A 13,164-nucleotide genomic window follows, 5' to 3' on the forward strand; every position below is an offset into this window, starting at 1 on the left:
CCTGAAAGACCTCAGCGAATATACTGGGGTGGATGCACCACCAGGCAAAGGGCAGCATCTCCTGGTCTGCCTGACTCCTGCGAGGCTGGGAGCGGGTGGGGTAAGGCTGGGGGGGCAGACACCACAGCCCCAAAGGCGGGGGGAGCTGCAGCCACCTCCTCGGGCATGTGCATGTTTGCCTCTGAAGTGTGTCAAAATGCAGGCAGTTAAGGCAAAAGCAAGAACCCGTGGCTATTTACTGGCCTGAAAGCTTGTTGGTCTGCATGGGGGCATAGGACTTGCTGAAGTGCCTGACTCCAGAGTGCTAATGGCACCAGCACAGTGAACCCAGCTCCATCAGGCTGCCCCCGCCCATGTCTGACAGTGCTGGTGCCAGAGCATTGGCATCCCCTGTCCTGGAGGCCAGGGGAAGTGCTCTGGTGCAGGTGATGAAACTGCCAGAATGAAAATGAATGAACAAGATGATCCTGGCAATACACAAGTATTCCTTCATGAGCTGCCTGCAAGACACTGGGCCTGTGGGCTGGGCAAGTCAGAAAGCTGCTGAACGGGGGAGCCAGGCATGCAGGGCAGGAACACTGAGAGCCTTACACAAGACATTGCTGGTCTGCTTGATCTCTGTCTGATAGAACAGCTGGCCAGCTCCTCCAACCCAGCTGGGAGAGTCCCAAGCAGTCCAGCCCTTGAGACATGTCATGCAGACCACAAGCAGCTGCATATGGGAAGCCACTGGGGCCAGTCCTCAGGGTATGGAGGACAACAATGCCCCAGCAGTTTCTCAGTTGCTCCTGGAGCCAGGCAGGGCAGGGACCCAGAGAGAGATGAGACCACAACTTGTGACATCTACTCACAGCTGCACACTCCCAGCTTTGGGCCTGCTCCTGGCCCAGAGGGGTCTGAGCCACCCACAGCCCACCTACCTGGGCACATCTTCACTCCAAAGGTCTCTTCCGAGCTCTGCTGCCCACCAGCTTTTGCCCCACTCTTACCTGGGAGCGGAGTGGGTGCTGCAATTGCACACAGGAGGCTGGGACACGCTGCCTGAGCGAGACAGGGCAAACCTGTAACTACAGGTGATTTTGCACCATCCTTTCACCCCTTAAAAGACCTCTGGAGGGGAAGCTTGTTAGTGGTGTTTTGCAATATGGCTTAATGTGGCAAACCAGCTGGGCTGCAGGAAAGGTGAGAAGCTGTGATGTACCTGATAGCTTCTCCTCAGGGCTCACGGCTCCAGCACCTGTAATTCATCTGTGCTGTCTGCAAGGCTACATGGATGGCTCCAGCTCTGTGAGGAGGAATGGGGGGAGACAGTGTGCACTTGCTGGGGATGGGCACTTCCCTCATCTGCCTCCCCACAGTGGGCATAGGGGCAGCCCCTGGAAGAGACTGTGTCCCCAGGTGTCTTCACCTCCCTGTCACTGCCAAACCTGCTCCTGCCACCGGTGCCTCCCAAGCCACACTGCCTGGCTGTGTCTGCAAGCGAGGACGGAGGAATGGGGCAGGTGGCAGAGGTGGCTGCAGACAGCCTTATTGGTGCGCTGTGTGCTGCTCTTCCCAAGCAGCTGGCAGCAAAATGCCAACCAAATAAATGGCTTGATTGCCCTGTTATTAGTTACTAAATTAATCCTTTTGTCAGTACTTAACAAATGCTGAGCTGTTGGCTCCTGGCCTCGACCCAGTAAAAGGGACACCCTGTCTTGTGCCTGATCCAGCACTGCCTGGCTGCTGGGCTACAGTCCTCCCTGAGGGCTGTGCATTCCCAGGAGCGCTGTGTGGCTCTGCCCTGGCTTAAATGCCTGTGGAGCAGATGAGGTGGCTGGGGTAGCTGGCTGTGCCCCCCAGCACCAACACTGCCAGCCAGCCAGCAGAGGGTCAGGCTGCCCCATGGGGCTTGCTGCAGCTCTGGGGTGGGATGTCAAACTGCCATCTCCTGCAGAAAGAGCAGGCTGCTGTGAGGAGAATTGCTTCCTCAGCTGGGAAAAGTGGCTATGCAAACTTGCCTGGAGGAACAGTGGCTGTAGAGGCAAAATATCCCATCTTCAGCTGCTGAGATCCCACTCCCAGGGCTAGGCCAGCTGTCCCCAGCCTGAAAGCCATCTTATGCACTGGTCTTTAAACCAACACAAAAAATTGAGTTTAGAAGTCTTATCCAAACTGTTCTTACCATTCCAGTCAGGAAAGGCGCCTGCAGCAAAATGGCTTTTGAACCGCGGTTGAAAGCTATGTCCTAGTTTAAGCAGGGATGGAGATTCAGCCTTGCTTGGTGCCTCATCTAGAGCCCTTAGGGGAGAGATCTAATTTCCCAAGGAATCTCTAACATCTTCCTTCAGCTGTGCTTCCTCTCCTTATTTCCCCCCACTGGAAACAAGACCCAGCATAATCAAGGTTTTTATCCTCAAATTTTACTGTAATTAAAATACAGAGATGCAGAATATTCCCAGAAACACACTGCAAAACAAACCAAGCAAACAAATTCAGTAGGAAACCAATTGCAGACAATGAAATGATAAAGAACAAAAGTGTTCTCTGGAGCCCAGCACTGTGCACAGGACCGTGTGGCTGCAGTTTTGGGTTGCCAAAGGCCTCCTCAGCTCCTAGAGAAGCAGAGTTGGGCCCTGGCTCTGCAGCTCTCTCTAACCATCTCCATATTGCCACTCATGCTGTTGTTTTTACAAGGATGACTTTGCAATGGAGACACAGAAATGACCCTCCCACAGGGACAAGAGCCAACAAGGGAACCCAGAGAAAAAGAAGTGGGTTAAAATTTTCCACACACAAAACACAAGGGGACAGAGAGGGGTGGAAGACATGCACTTCTCTCCCAGCCTGGGGAGCTGCAGGGGCAATCACCCTCTGCCCTCCCAGACACTGCGAGTGTGAATGTTTAATGAAGGTCTCAGCAAAAGCTTCGGGGAGCTGTATCCACGGGCAAGACCAAAAGCTAAGGGAGGGATAAAAAAGTGAAGGATAATGAGACTAAGGACAGGGAAAAGGGAGGAGAGGATGTGCCTGTGGGTCTCCTTTCAGCCAGGACATGTTTGCTGGGCACAGGGAACAGCCAGGCAACGTGGGACACAGGGCTGTGACTAGGGCCACATCCCACCTCCACCACGGGGGAGACCCAGCCCCATCATGGGGAGATCATGACAAAAGCCTGGGGGAGTTTTGGGAAGGGGGGGTGATAAGAAGGAAGCTGATCTGATGCTTTGACCATCCATTGATCTGTCTAAACAGAAATCACTAGCGATCATCATTACTACGGAAGCAGGGCACAAGCCAGGCATGGACCACCACCACACATTGACCACAAAACCCACACTGACCCACTCCCCTTTCTGTTCTCTTCCCGTTATGTTCATCTTCTGATTCAAAGCCTGTCCTAAGAAACAAATTCCCTCCATGCTCCCCATTTTCTTGTTCCCCTACTCCTCAACTCCTCCTGTCACACCACTCTCTCCCCATCTTCTGTGTACCAACTCCCTTTAATCATTCCCTCTACCCCGATGCCACCCCCTCCTATTTTGTACCAAGCTACCTCATCTGGTAGCCATGGGACTTATGCACAACAGAGTTTTTTGCCCTTCATACCATGAATCGGCAGTGAGAGAAGGGCTGCACCAGTGGCCCAGGTGGCTGGAGTCTCTGTAGTGGGAGAGGAGGAAAGAGGGGGCATCTGACAAGAGCCAACAGCTTCCCCATCCAATCCAGATTCCACTGTCCTGCAACCAAAGCTGTCAGAAGGCATCTTTACTTCTAGACTGGGAAGACTGACCCTGTTTTCCCTCTGCTCTGGCACTGTGAATGCCCAGAAAAGCAGGTTGGGACTGGGTCACCATGGTGAACTGAGCAGGCCTAGCACAGTCTTTCTTAAAGCCTTCGAGTCCTGGAGAGTTACTTATTCCTGAATGCCTGTTTAGCAGTGTGAGGCCTTGTTTTTGGAGTAGATTTAATCTTCTACCCCTGCCTGCTAATTTGATCTCTTTTGCTACTCATGGTCCCTGAGCTCTCCTTTAGCTGGGCTGTAAGAACAGCGATTTAGGCTGTGAGTTCTCCTCTCCAGCTCATCTCTTCTTCTCCAGGCCATCCTGCAAAGAAATGGCAGTTCCAGACAAATGGTAAGCTTTACTCCATTTACTGCAGGGATGCACAGAAGAGAAGAAATAAAAAGATGGGAAACCCTCAGGCCCCCTGTGGCCTTCCTTACATCACCTTGATCCCATTTGCCACGGCTGCTCTGTACACACAGTGCCTGCAGACAACAGCTTGGGCAGGATGTACTGCCTCTCCCAGCAAAAGCCTGTGTGAGACACTATTTAGCCAAAAGCACTGTCAGCCTCCCACCACCCACCCAGGGCTGGCTGCTGAAGGTTCTTCGATTCTATCTTCTCCTGTCCAAGACCAGGAGAGACATTTAGGAAGAAGACTCTTCTGTCTCAATTGGCCAGAAGCAATTTTTCTCAGAGGGTTGGTGACAACACAGCTAGTTACACACAAGCAGCTTTTAGCTTTGGGGCTAGAGCTTGCTTCAGGAGCAGTCTGTGATCTGGAATAAGAGATGAGATGTACTCAGGGAGAGCAGTGAGCAGAGATCCATGCAGTGCAAACGGTCCTCCCGCTTTGCAGGGCGTTTGAGATAAAGGGAGAACAGAAAAGACTTCTTCTGGCCTTGCCAACTGCCACGAGCATCCCAGCAAAGTACAGGCACACATCAAGGCCTGATCTTTCTGTGAAGCTGCTGCCTTCAGAGACAAAACTGACATGTCTGGCCTTCACCAGAACAGAGGAGACAAAGTGAGGAAATGCACACACCTACCAAATGCTCCTTCCTCTTCAGAAACAAAGATGTAAGTTAAATCTCTCTCATGCTATCAAGAGTAACAAACGGTGGAGATCAGCAGCTTCTTACCACTACAAACAGTAGGGGCTACCTAGCAAAGGGTATGGAGAGTGACTAACATCAGCATGATTATCACAGGGACACAGCAACATACGTCCCAAAATGTGGATTTAATAAAGGTCAGAATGAAAACTGCGTCACAAGCCCAAGAACATTCAGCAAAAATGGTGGTGGGAGTGTGTGTGTGTGTTGTACTTAAATATTCCCTGATGTCTAAGTCCTAAGCACAAGAGAGCAGCCAGGAAGTGCAACGACCTCCAAGGGGAAATGAAGATCAAGAAAGTTGGCTTCAGTGCCTGAAAGACAGGGCTGAGAGAAAACAAACAGCACAGACGGGAGAAAGGGGATTTTTCACATTCCTTTGGTTTCAATAAACTATGCTCTTGGGCAACAGAGGGCAAAACATCCTCTAAAACATTATTTTTCTTTTGACCAGGACCCTATATAAAAACTGTATGCTGAAAGTGCCGAAGATGACTTTGTAAACTCCTCTGCGGCAGTGGCACAGGTTTGTTTCCCTGGCTGAAGGCATGCCTGTGGACTGACACGAACACACGCACGCTAACGTAGAGGCATATTTATAAATCACAGCACAAGCACTGCTTCACTTGCCTATGCATCCAACACCTACAGACCTAGGCAAATCACCTGCCAAAGCCAGGAGCAGCAGAGTTAGTGGTGGAGCCTGTGGCTTTCCTCGTCCCAAGAATTACAGGGGGCCTTGAAGTGAGTGAGTGAGTGAGTGAGTGCACGTTTGTGTTTGTGTGTGTGTGTGCAATGCCACATGGCCCCTTGAGCATCATGGGCCAGGCTGAGGATGGCTGTGACTCCCAGATGGATGCAGGTGTCTGGGTTTCTGCGGCACTACAACTATGGGTGGGCTATTTAGTGCAACATGGTCATTTAGAGGAGCTGGCCTGGGGCCCCAGGAGCAGTGTGCAGAGGAGTAGTTGCTGGTGCCCTGTGCAGGCTGGCTGCTGTTGGAGCATGCTCAGCCCCTTGGGAAGTGTTCTCCAACATGGTGCAGCCCACTCACACCCAGGCCACCACTCCTGGGGTGCTGAGTCATGGGGAGAGCAACACTCTCAGCCTCCCCTCCATCCCTGCAGCAGAATTTAGGTGGCATTTGGGAAAACACTTGCTCCTGGTTACTACTGATGTCTGTGGAGTGTGAGGGTGGCCAAGAGACAAAACGTCCTTGTTGCAGACAGGGATACTGGAAGGATTTCAAGGGTCAAACGAAAGGCCTGGTCTCTCTGTGGAACATCACTGCCTGTACTGCAATATCACAGAGGCCTGGCAAGTGCCACTGTCAGCTCCTTCTCCAAATGGGAACATAAAACAGCTTTCGTATTCCTCCTTCTCACCAAGAAAATCTGGGCAGAATTTGGTGGTCTGGGACGTAGCATACTCTGGTGTGGCATCATCGCCAGAGCTGCCCTGCTGACCTTGAGGGTTCCCTCTCTGAAGGGTGCAATTCAGCCAGGGAGTAAGTGATTGGGAGCAGCTTGTAGGAATGGGCCCTGCGAAGAAAAGGTAAGAGGTGCAGGGCAGGAGGGAGGCTTCCCCCTCTTCACAGTAATTCTCCTTTGTGTCAATGGGACTTCTACAGTTCTCTGCCAGGCACACCTCCCAAACACACCTCCCAGAGCAAAGGGAAGGGGTGTTTCAGAGGCTGTCTTCCCAGCTGAAGTTGAATTTGACTACACAACCCACACTTCAAGCCAGGCATAGTTCCCCCCCATCCCTGTTACTCCCCTCACCTCCAGGCAGACGGAGCCTGATGCCTTCTCCCATCCCTCTGTGCTTACAAGAGCAAGAAGGGAGGAAGGAAACTACAAGACAGAGACAACTGTGCCTTTAAAGTCCTCAGAGTAAAGATGGTTCCCAGTAGGTGATGGGAGTGAAAGGCATTGACAGTGGCTCTGTGAGCTCTGAGCCAGGCAGGCGGTGCTGAGCAGGCTGCAGCCAGAGTCTGCTCGGGTGCTTGACCCTCCCTGAAGCGGCTGGTTCCAACTCAAAGAGGTGCAGGGTAGGGGAAGAGTATGGGCAGGTTGATCTTTTGGAAGGGAGCTGTGACAGGGATTAGTCAGCCTTGTCCTTCTTCTTTGCAGTGAAAGGGACTTTGCTGGCGACTGCACTGCCCACAGCTCCGACGCTGCCGGTCACTGCCGAGACGCTGCCCTTCACCAGTCCAACGCCAGCAGCGGGGACACTGGTCACAGCTGTTTTGGTGAGCTCCAGACTCTTGCTGCCCACCCAGGCAACTCCTCCCAGTGTGGCCCCCACGGCTCCCCGAGTGATACTGAACAGGCCGCCTGTCACTCTCCAGATGACTCCTGCCTGCTGCTGTGGGTGGTCCTTCCTGGCATCTGTGGGGAGAGACAAAAAGGGAATGTCAGAAGTGGTCATGCTGGAGACCTTCTCCCTGGGCACCTCTTCCAGCCCAGGACTGTCAACCACGGCACATGCTCTCATATGCATAATGCCTTGCCTTGCAGCCTGAGACCTCTTGGTGCCTGAAGGAGGAACCAAGGCAATCCCAGACTTACAGCATAGCAAGAAAGGACTTTGGGAGGGTAGGAGTGGGAGCAGAATTGCCTGTGTGACAGAGAAGGGAAGAAGGCAGGTCAGTTGCAGTCCCAAACTTGCAAGCCTTCGTGCCGCAGTGCAAAGCAAATCCCACTTTACAAGAGATGTAATTCCCCTCCCATGCGTATTGGCTAATGCCAGTAAATCACAAAGACTAATGCCAGCATGGGAGGCACGAACTGCAGACAGCAACAGCTGACATTTGTGTGGCCTGCAGGTCCTCAGAAGCATCTGTTTGGAAGCAGGTCTGGGCTCGTGTCAGATGCAGAACTGAGGCACAGCACAGACTTATCTGCGAGAGCTGTAATTGAGTGAGCAGAGATAGCAAACTGCAGTAAAGATACAGTGACAGAAACGTCACCTCAGGTTGTACAAGCCCTCCAGAGATCTCAGCTACGTATTTAATAGTGTTAAGACAGTGCTTAAGTTACTACACTGTGTCACTGCTGGTTTACCTGCGCCAGCTGGATCAGGGCCAGCATGATATACCCACCCAAGCTGCCATCACACCTGCCCACAACACTGCAGACATTATGTTCACAGCTCACCACTTCTTGGGAAGGGGTTGAATCTGAACTGCTACTCATGGGATTCAAACCTGACAACTCTCCTGCTGGCCTGCAGACAACCTTCTCCTTTTACATCAGCTAACAATGCAGTGTGCAGGTAGCAATGCAAGAGGTGCTCTTTTCGTGGGGCAAGGCATTTTGGATACTCTGACTTCTGATTCACTGCCATGAGTTGAACTAATAATTGCAAAAACATAATAAAGCAATCCTGGCAGGAAAAAAAAGGAGTGTGTTTACTCTGAAGTCCATGGGGAGCTGGTGTGGAAGGTTTGCAGGTCTAACTGAGAATTAATTTTCTACTTTTATTATGCCACTGTAGCTTATGCTGTGTTCAAACACAAATGACAACACCCACAGAAGTAGAGGGGGTAGGCAGGTGATGTCAAATCCATTAAAGTTTCCATTCTGGGAGGGTGATTCAGTTCAGAAAGTGGCCAGTCCACCCTACTTGTTAATGTTCCTAATTCTCCAGCATGAAATAATGCCTCTGATCTCACAGTGTAAGAAAATAGCTTCAACTGGGGTAATGAATATTGTATTTCCGGCTCTGTTACAAAGACAGCAAAGTGGTGAATCTTTGTGCTTCTGCAAATGCAAATGGTGCTAAGTGGGAATAATTTTTAGATGGACAACAAGTTGTGTCAGAGGAGCAGAAAACCTAAATGTTTATAGGCTGTGCTTTTTTTCTCCCCCAATGTGTCACAAAGTGAGCAGCAGTAAAAAAATGCAGACAAAACAAAAGTTAAAAAAAAAGCAGAACATGAGTTAGGTCTGTAAAAAGCTAAATAGCACAGTTACTTGAGAATGATGCTGGCACGTGTTTGGTTATCCTAGAGCTTTGTTAGATCTTTTCCTGAAGGATGGAAGCTCCCATGGCTTTATTCATTGGAGCATCTTGTTGTTAGGTGGAGAAGACTACGGAAGGATATTGCGGCTGTTCAATCACTGCAGTTTCGTTGTATTTGCATAAAGTAAAGTTATATCAGACTCCAATTTTTTGTGAAAGCATCCTGATCCTGCTTATCACAGCCCAGCAGAAGGTGCTGAAATATTCCCCATTAGCCTAAGATGAACCCTAATCCATCACCATGGGTGGTCCAGATCAAAAGGATGTAAGAGCAGCAATGTTGGGGCCCTGCCAGGATTGCCTTGGGATGTCTTTTCCAGCCCAAGTGTTCCTGGAGCTGTAGGCTCTTTGACACTCTCAACCCTAACCCTAAGCCTAAACCAGAATCAGGTGGTGTGATGATCCTTCCCTAGGTATTTTTGTCCTGGATTCTTTTAAAATTCTGCAGAGTTGGAATTTCCTTGGATTCATACATTTTCCCCCGAGCTTCTCCCAGTCTGAACAGAGGTCTCCCTTGGGCAGGGAGTCCGATGTTCCCCAGCTCGGATGACTTGGACTAAGCCTTAAGTTACACATCTATCTGATAACCCGGACAGCAACATGGAGGTAGAGAAAGGCCAGTACAGAGCTTCCAGTGTACAGTTCCTAGTATACAACCTATTCCTTACCTATTCCTCAACCGTTTCTCAAGAGGTTTTTTTTTCTCCTCTCCCTCAGTGTTACTGAGACCTACTGGATCCATGTCAAGTTTATCTGCTATTCCTCAACTGCCCCAGAGAGCTTATCCAGTACAGCCATTTCTGTGTTTTGTCTGCAGTCCGAGGGCAGGAAGAACTGAGGGGTCCAGAAATCCATGCGACTGTAAAGCAGGACTAGGTGAAAACCAGAGTGGTCCTCCAAACAAACATTATCCTTCAAGGATGGCAGGTCTTGTGTTCCTGCTCCCCTGTCTGAGGAAGTGGGATCCTTCGTGTCTCAGAGGACTGCAATGCAGAAGCTCTGGGCATTAAACACCTACTGGCATGCTCAGCTGCAGAACCAAGACCTGTATCAAAGTAGCAATAATCTTCCTGGCTCTCCCCCAGTAAAACTGCATCTTAGGCTACCTGGAACGTATCTGTAGGAAGATTTATGCCTCTGGAGCTGCCCAGCCATCTGAACTGCACTAGTGTGAGAATCTCTTACATGGTATGTGAATGTCTGCAGGTGGACAGCCTACAGACCAGAGAGAAGGTAGCAACTGCAGACGAGATTGAGAGAGGATGTTACTCTGCCAGCAGAGAGCTAGAACATTTTGGACAAAGTGTCAGGAAATACTAATGAAGACAAGACAAGGACAAAGGTTCTTTCTGATTAAGCTAGGCAGAGACAACAAAGCTGCAGTGCACTGGAGCACCAGTGCTTGCACACTGCCTGTGCCTGGTCTGCAGCCACTCTCAGAGTCCTTAAAACTCCTCAGGGAGAAGGGAGGGAGGATCTGGCCCTAGGAGGGTGGGAGGCTGTTGCAGAAGCACTCTAACAGCTCCAACACAAAGCAGAAGATGTACCACACCAAAAAACCCCCCAAACCGATCAACCAAATGTACAAAAATCCAAACCAAAACCCAAACACACTCAGGTTTGAATAGATTTGAACAGAAAAAGATAAATCCCTGGTGACCCCAACCACAAGGGACTACACTAACCTGGCAGCAAGCTGAAATGGGTCATATTTGTTCTATATTCCAGATGATGTGTTGGAAGCTTTCAAGACATCCCTGGTTAGTTTGTCTTCAGGATTGCAATAAACCCCACAGTAAGCTGTCATGTAAGATAAGCATCAGATTTACAGTGCAAATTAGTCTCTCAGACAATGGAGCGAGCTAAGCATTTTGTTGGCACAGAGGAGCCCAGATTAAGAGCAAGACAGACAGCAGAGATGAAATACACAAAATAATCAGAGAGACAGACACACAGCCTAAGCAGGGGAACAATTCTGTTCCCTGGAGCCAGCCGCAGCCGATGCTGCCCATGAAAGCTCTTCACAATCTGTGGAGCCCTTTTTCCTCTCCATCAATGACCTGGCCTTTTCAAGGGTCCCTTCAGCTTCACTTCACCCCACGTCAGCTTAGAATAGAAGAATACATAGGAGAAAAGAGCTGAATAAAAGGCTCTCCTGTATGAATGCCTGCATTCTGGCCTGGGGTCGGCACCCCACACAACAGAGAGGCCTCCCTACACTCTCCTCCCTGGCCACTGCCATCTGCACTCTCCACTGGCTTCTCTTCCAGAGCACGGGTCCTGCCCACCAGGGCTCCAGACAAATTTAGGTCTTCTCACCTGATCCTAACAGCATCTATGACTTGAGCAGAAAGGAGATTGGTAATAACAGATACAACTTTCTACGCTGCCATGACACTCCTCAGGGCTTTGCACTGCATTCATTTGGAGAGACAAAATGCGAGCCTGTGCTGGTGCCCAGTACAAATGGCACAGGCACTACTCTCGCCCTCAGCCCCTGCCAGCAGGTGATAAGGCAGGCAGGATGAACTCTTTACTTTAAGAAGGACTTGTGTAAGTTGCTCTTTCCTACTAACTTTCAAAAACAGCCCCAAGCCAGGAAAGCAGTGTCCAGGAGCAGCACTGGTTTTGCATCTTTCCATTCCTGCTGGGCCCCAGACAAAGCAGCCGGGCTGCTCAGAGACCTAATGTAAGCAGTCAATGTCATCAGTCTGTCCCTCCGCAGATGTGAGAGGAAGGGGTGAGGTCACTAGTTCAAACTTGAATTACTCCTCTGACAGCTATTTAGTGGCCACTGGTTGATTTAGGCAGGTTCCCTCACCTAGAAAAATGTTTGGTCTGGAGAAACAAGCAAGGGGTGGAGGGTCAGCTACTCACAGAGTTTAGTCCAGCTTTTTCCAGCTCATTTTTAAGCAACACTGAGCAAGTCGTTCTGACCTTTACTGCCTCTGCCCCACTGTGACTGAGAATGTGTGATTTTCTGAAAGCCTTGGTTGTTGAGTCACAAACAAGCATATATGGGAGAGAAGTTTCTAGTCCTGATGTTTCTTGGAGAAAAAACTGAAAGTTTGATTCAAGTGCACTCTTAATACTCTGAGAACCCCAAGTGTATTATTGTTATGTTTAACCTTGTGACTTTTTCAAGCCTACCTCAATTTGAGATGCATGGGGCTGGCACTGATGTTTCTCTTCCCCTTCTGTAAAGCAAAGCTGAAGTTAATGATCCCTATTTCCTTGTATTGCTGTGCTGTCATGAAGGTTAATTAGGTACAGCTGGTGCAGTGCTTTAAACAAGGAAATTGTACTTGGTATTGTCATGACTGGCACCAGATGATTCCTGTTCCCATTCTCCGTGGAGACACCAATGACAACTTCCTGGAGAGGTTTCCAATTTCCAGACAAGTTACAAAGGTGAGAAGAAAACTTGCCCCATCCCCATGCATGCCAGCCTGCTGTTGTGGGGCTACACAAGTTTATCCTGCAGCTGAGACCTTCCTTCTGTGTGATATGTTCCTCGTCTAGCACAAGCAGCTGAAGCAGGCAGAGATCACTCTGACTGCTGGGCACAAATGAAATCTCACTGTACAGCACCTAGCAGGACCCTTCTCCAGAAAATTTCCAACACTGCTTTCTTCCAAGACTGCCTGCTGCTGGAGAAGGCTTAGCTGAACCTTGCAGGGCACATCTGTAACAGGCATTTATGTCTGAGAGGAAGGAATGGCTGTTCATGTCCTTTTTGTCATTTCTGGATCAAAGATCTAGTGTCACAGGCAAAATGTTAAAGGGACCACTACAAAGTGTTTGTTCTTCAAACACTCGTGCTTCACTCCTGCCATCGGTCCCATGCTGCAGCTGTTGGAAAAAGCTTTGCAGGCTCAGCAGCTGGGCTCTACCCAGGCACCGAATGCTACAAACCATGACGGCTGCCACCAGCAAAAAGCCTAGAAATGCCACACTGAGTTTAGCCCTGGAGTTTTAAACTTTAACTCTGCAATCAACAAGACGTACTCGTCTCTCTGCAACAGGATTGTTCAGGAAGCTGCTGCACACAGCAAAAATGGGGCCAGCTGTCTCCATAGCCCAGCTCACCCCAGGGCTCTTCACTGGCACAATGAGCTTTAATTGTTCCTTGCACATGCCCCAGGAGCAGTATTAACTGCTGAAGCATCTACCTTGAAGCACTGAGAGACAGGGTTCAGGAGGGTAAACGAACAGTGATATGGAATGGCTTGTTTTCCTCGGCTGAGCCTTGGGGAAGA

General features: G+C 50.0%; 1 protein-coding gene across 5 annotated transcripts in view; it reads right to left on the bottom strand.

The window, feature by feature from the left end:
• Window positions 1–2,380: 2,380 nt before the first annotated feature.
• The window catches only part of LOC121669622 (transmembrane protein 263-like), a 207,788-nt gene continuing 197,004 nt past the window's right edge, over window positions 2,381–13,164 (bottom strand). For 4 of the 5 annotated variants that reach the window (XM_042038809.1, XM_042038808.1, XM_042038810.1 and 1 more), the window contains one exon: window positions 2,381–7,269. In XM_042038809.1, the coding sequence (XP_041894743.1) occupies window positions 6,983–7,269 (287 nt within the window). In that variant the 3' untranslated portion in view covers window positions 2,381–6,982. Of the gene's footprint in view, window positions 7,270–10,590; window positions 10,631–13,164 lie in introns of those variants that run through there. The other variant, XM_042038812.1, reaches the window with a different exon arrangement.

This window comes from Corvus kubaryi, unplaced genomic scaffold, assembly GCF_017639235.1.
Source record: "Corvus kubaryi isolate FWS band 111438036 unplaced genomic scaffold, C.kubaryi_AGA036_p1.0 37392, whole genome shotgun sequence".
NCBI lineage: Eukaryota > Metazoa > Chordata > Aves > Passeriformes > Corvidae > Corvus > Corvus kubaryi.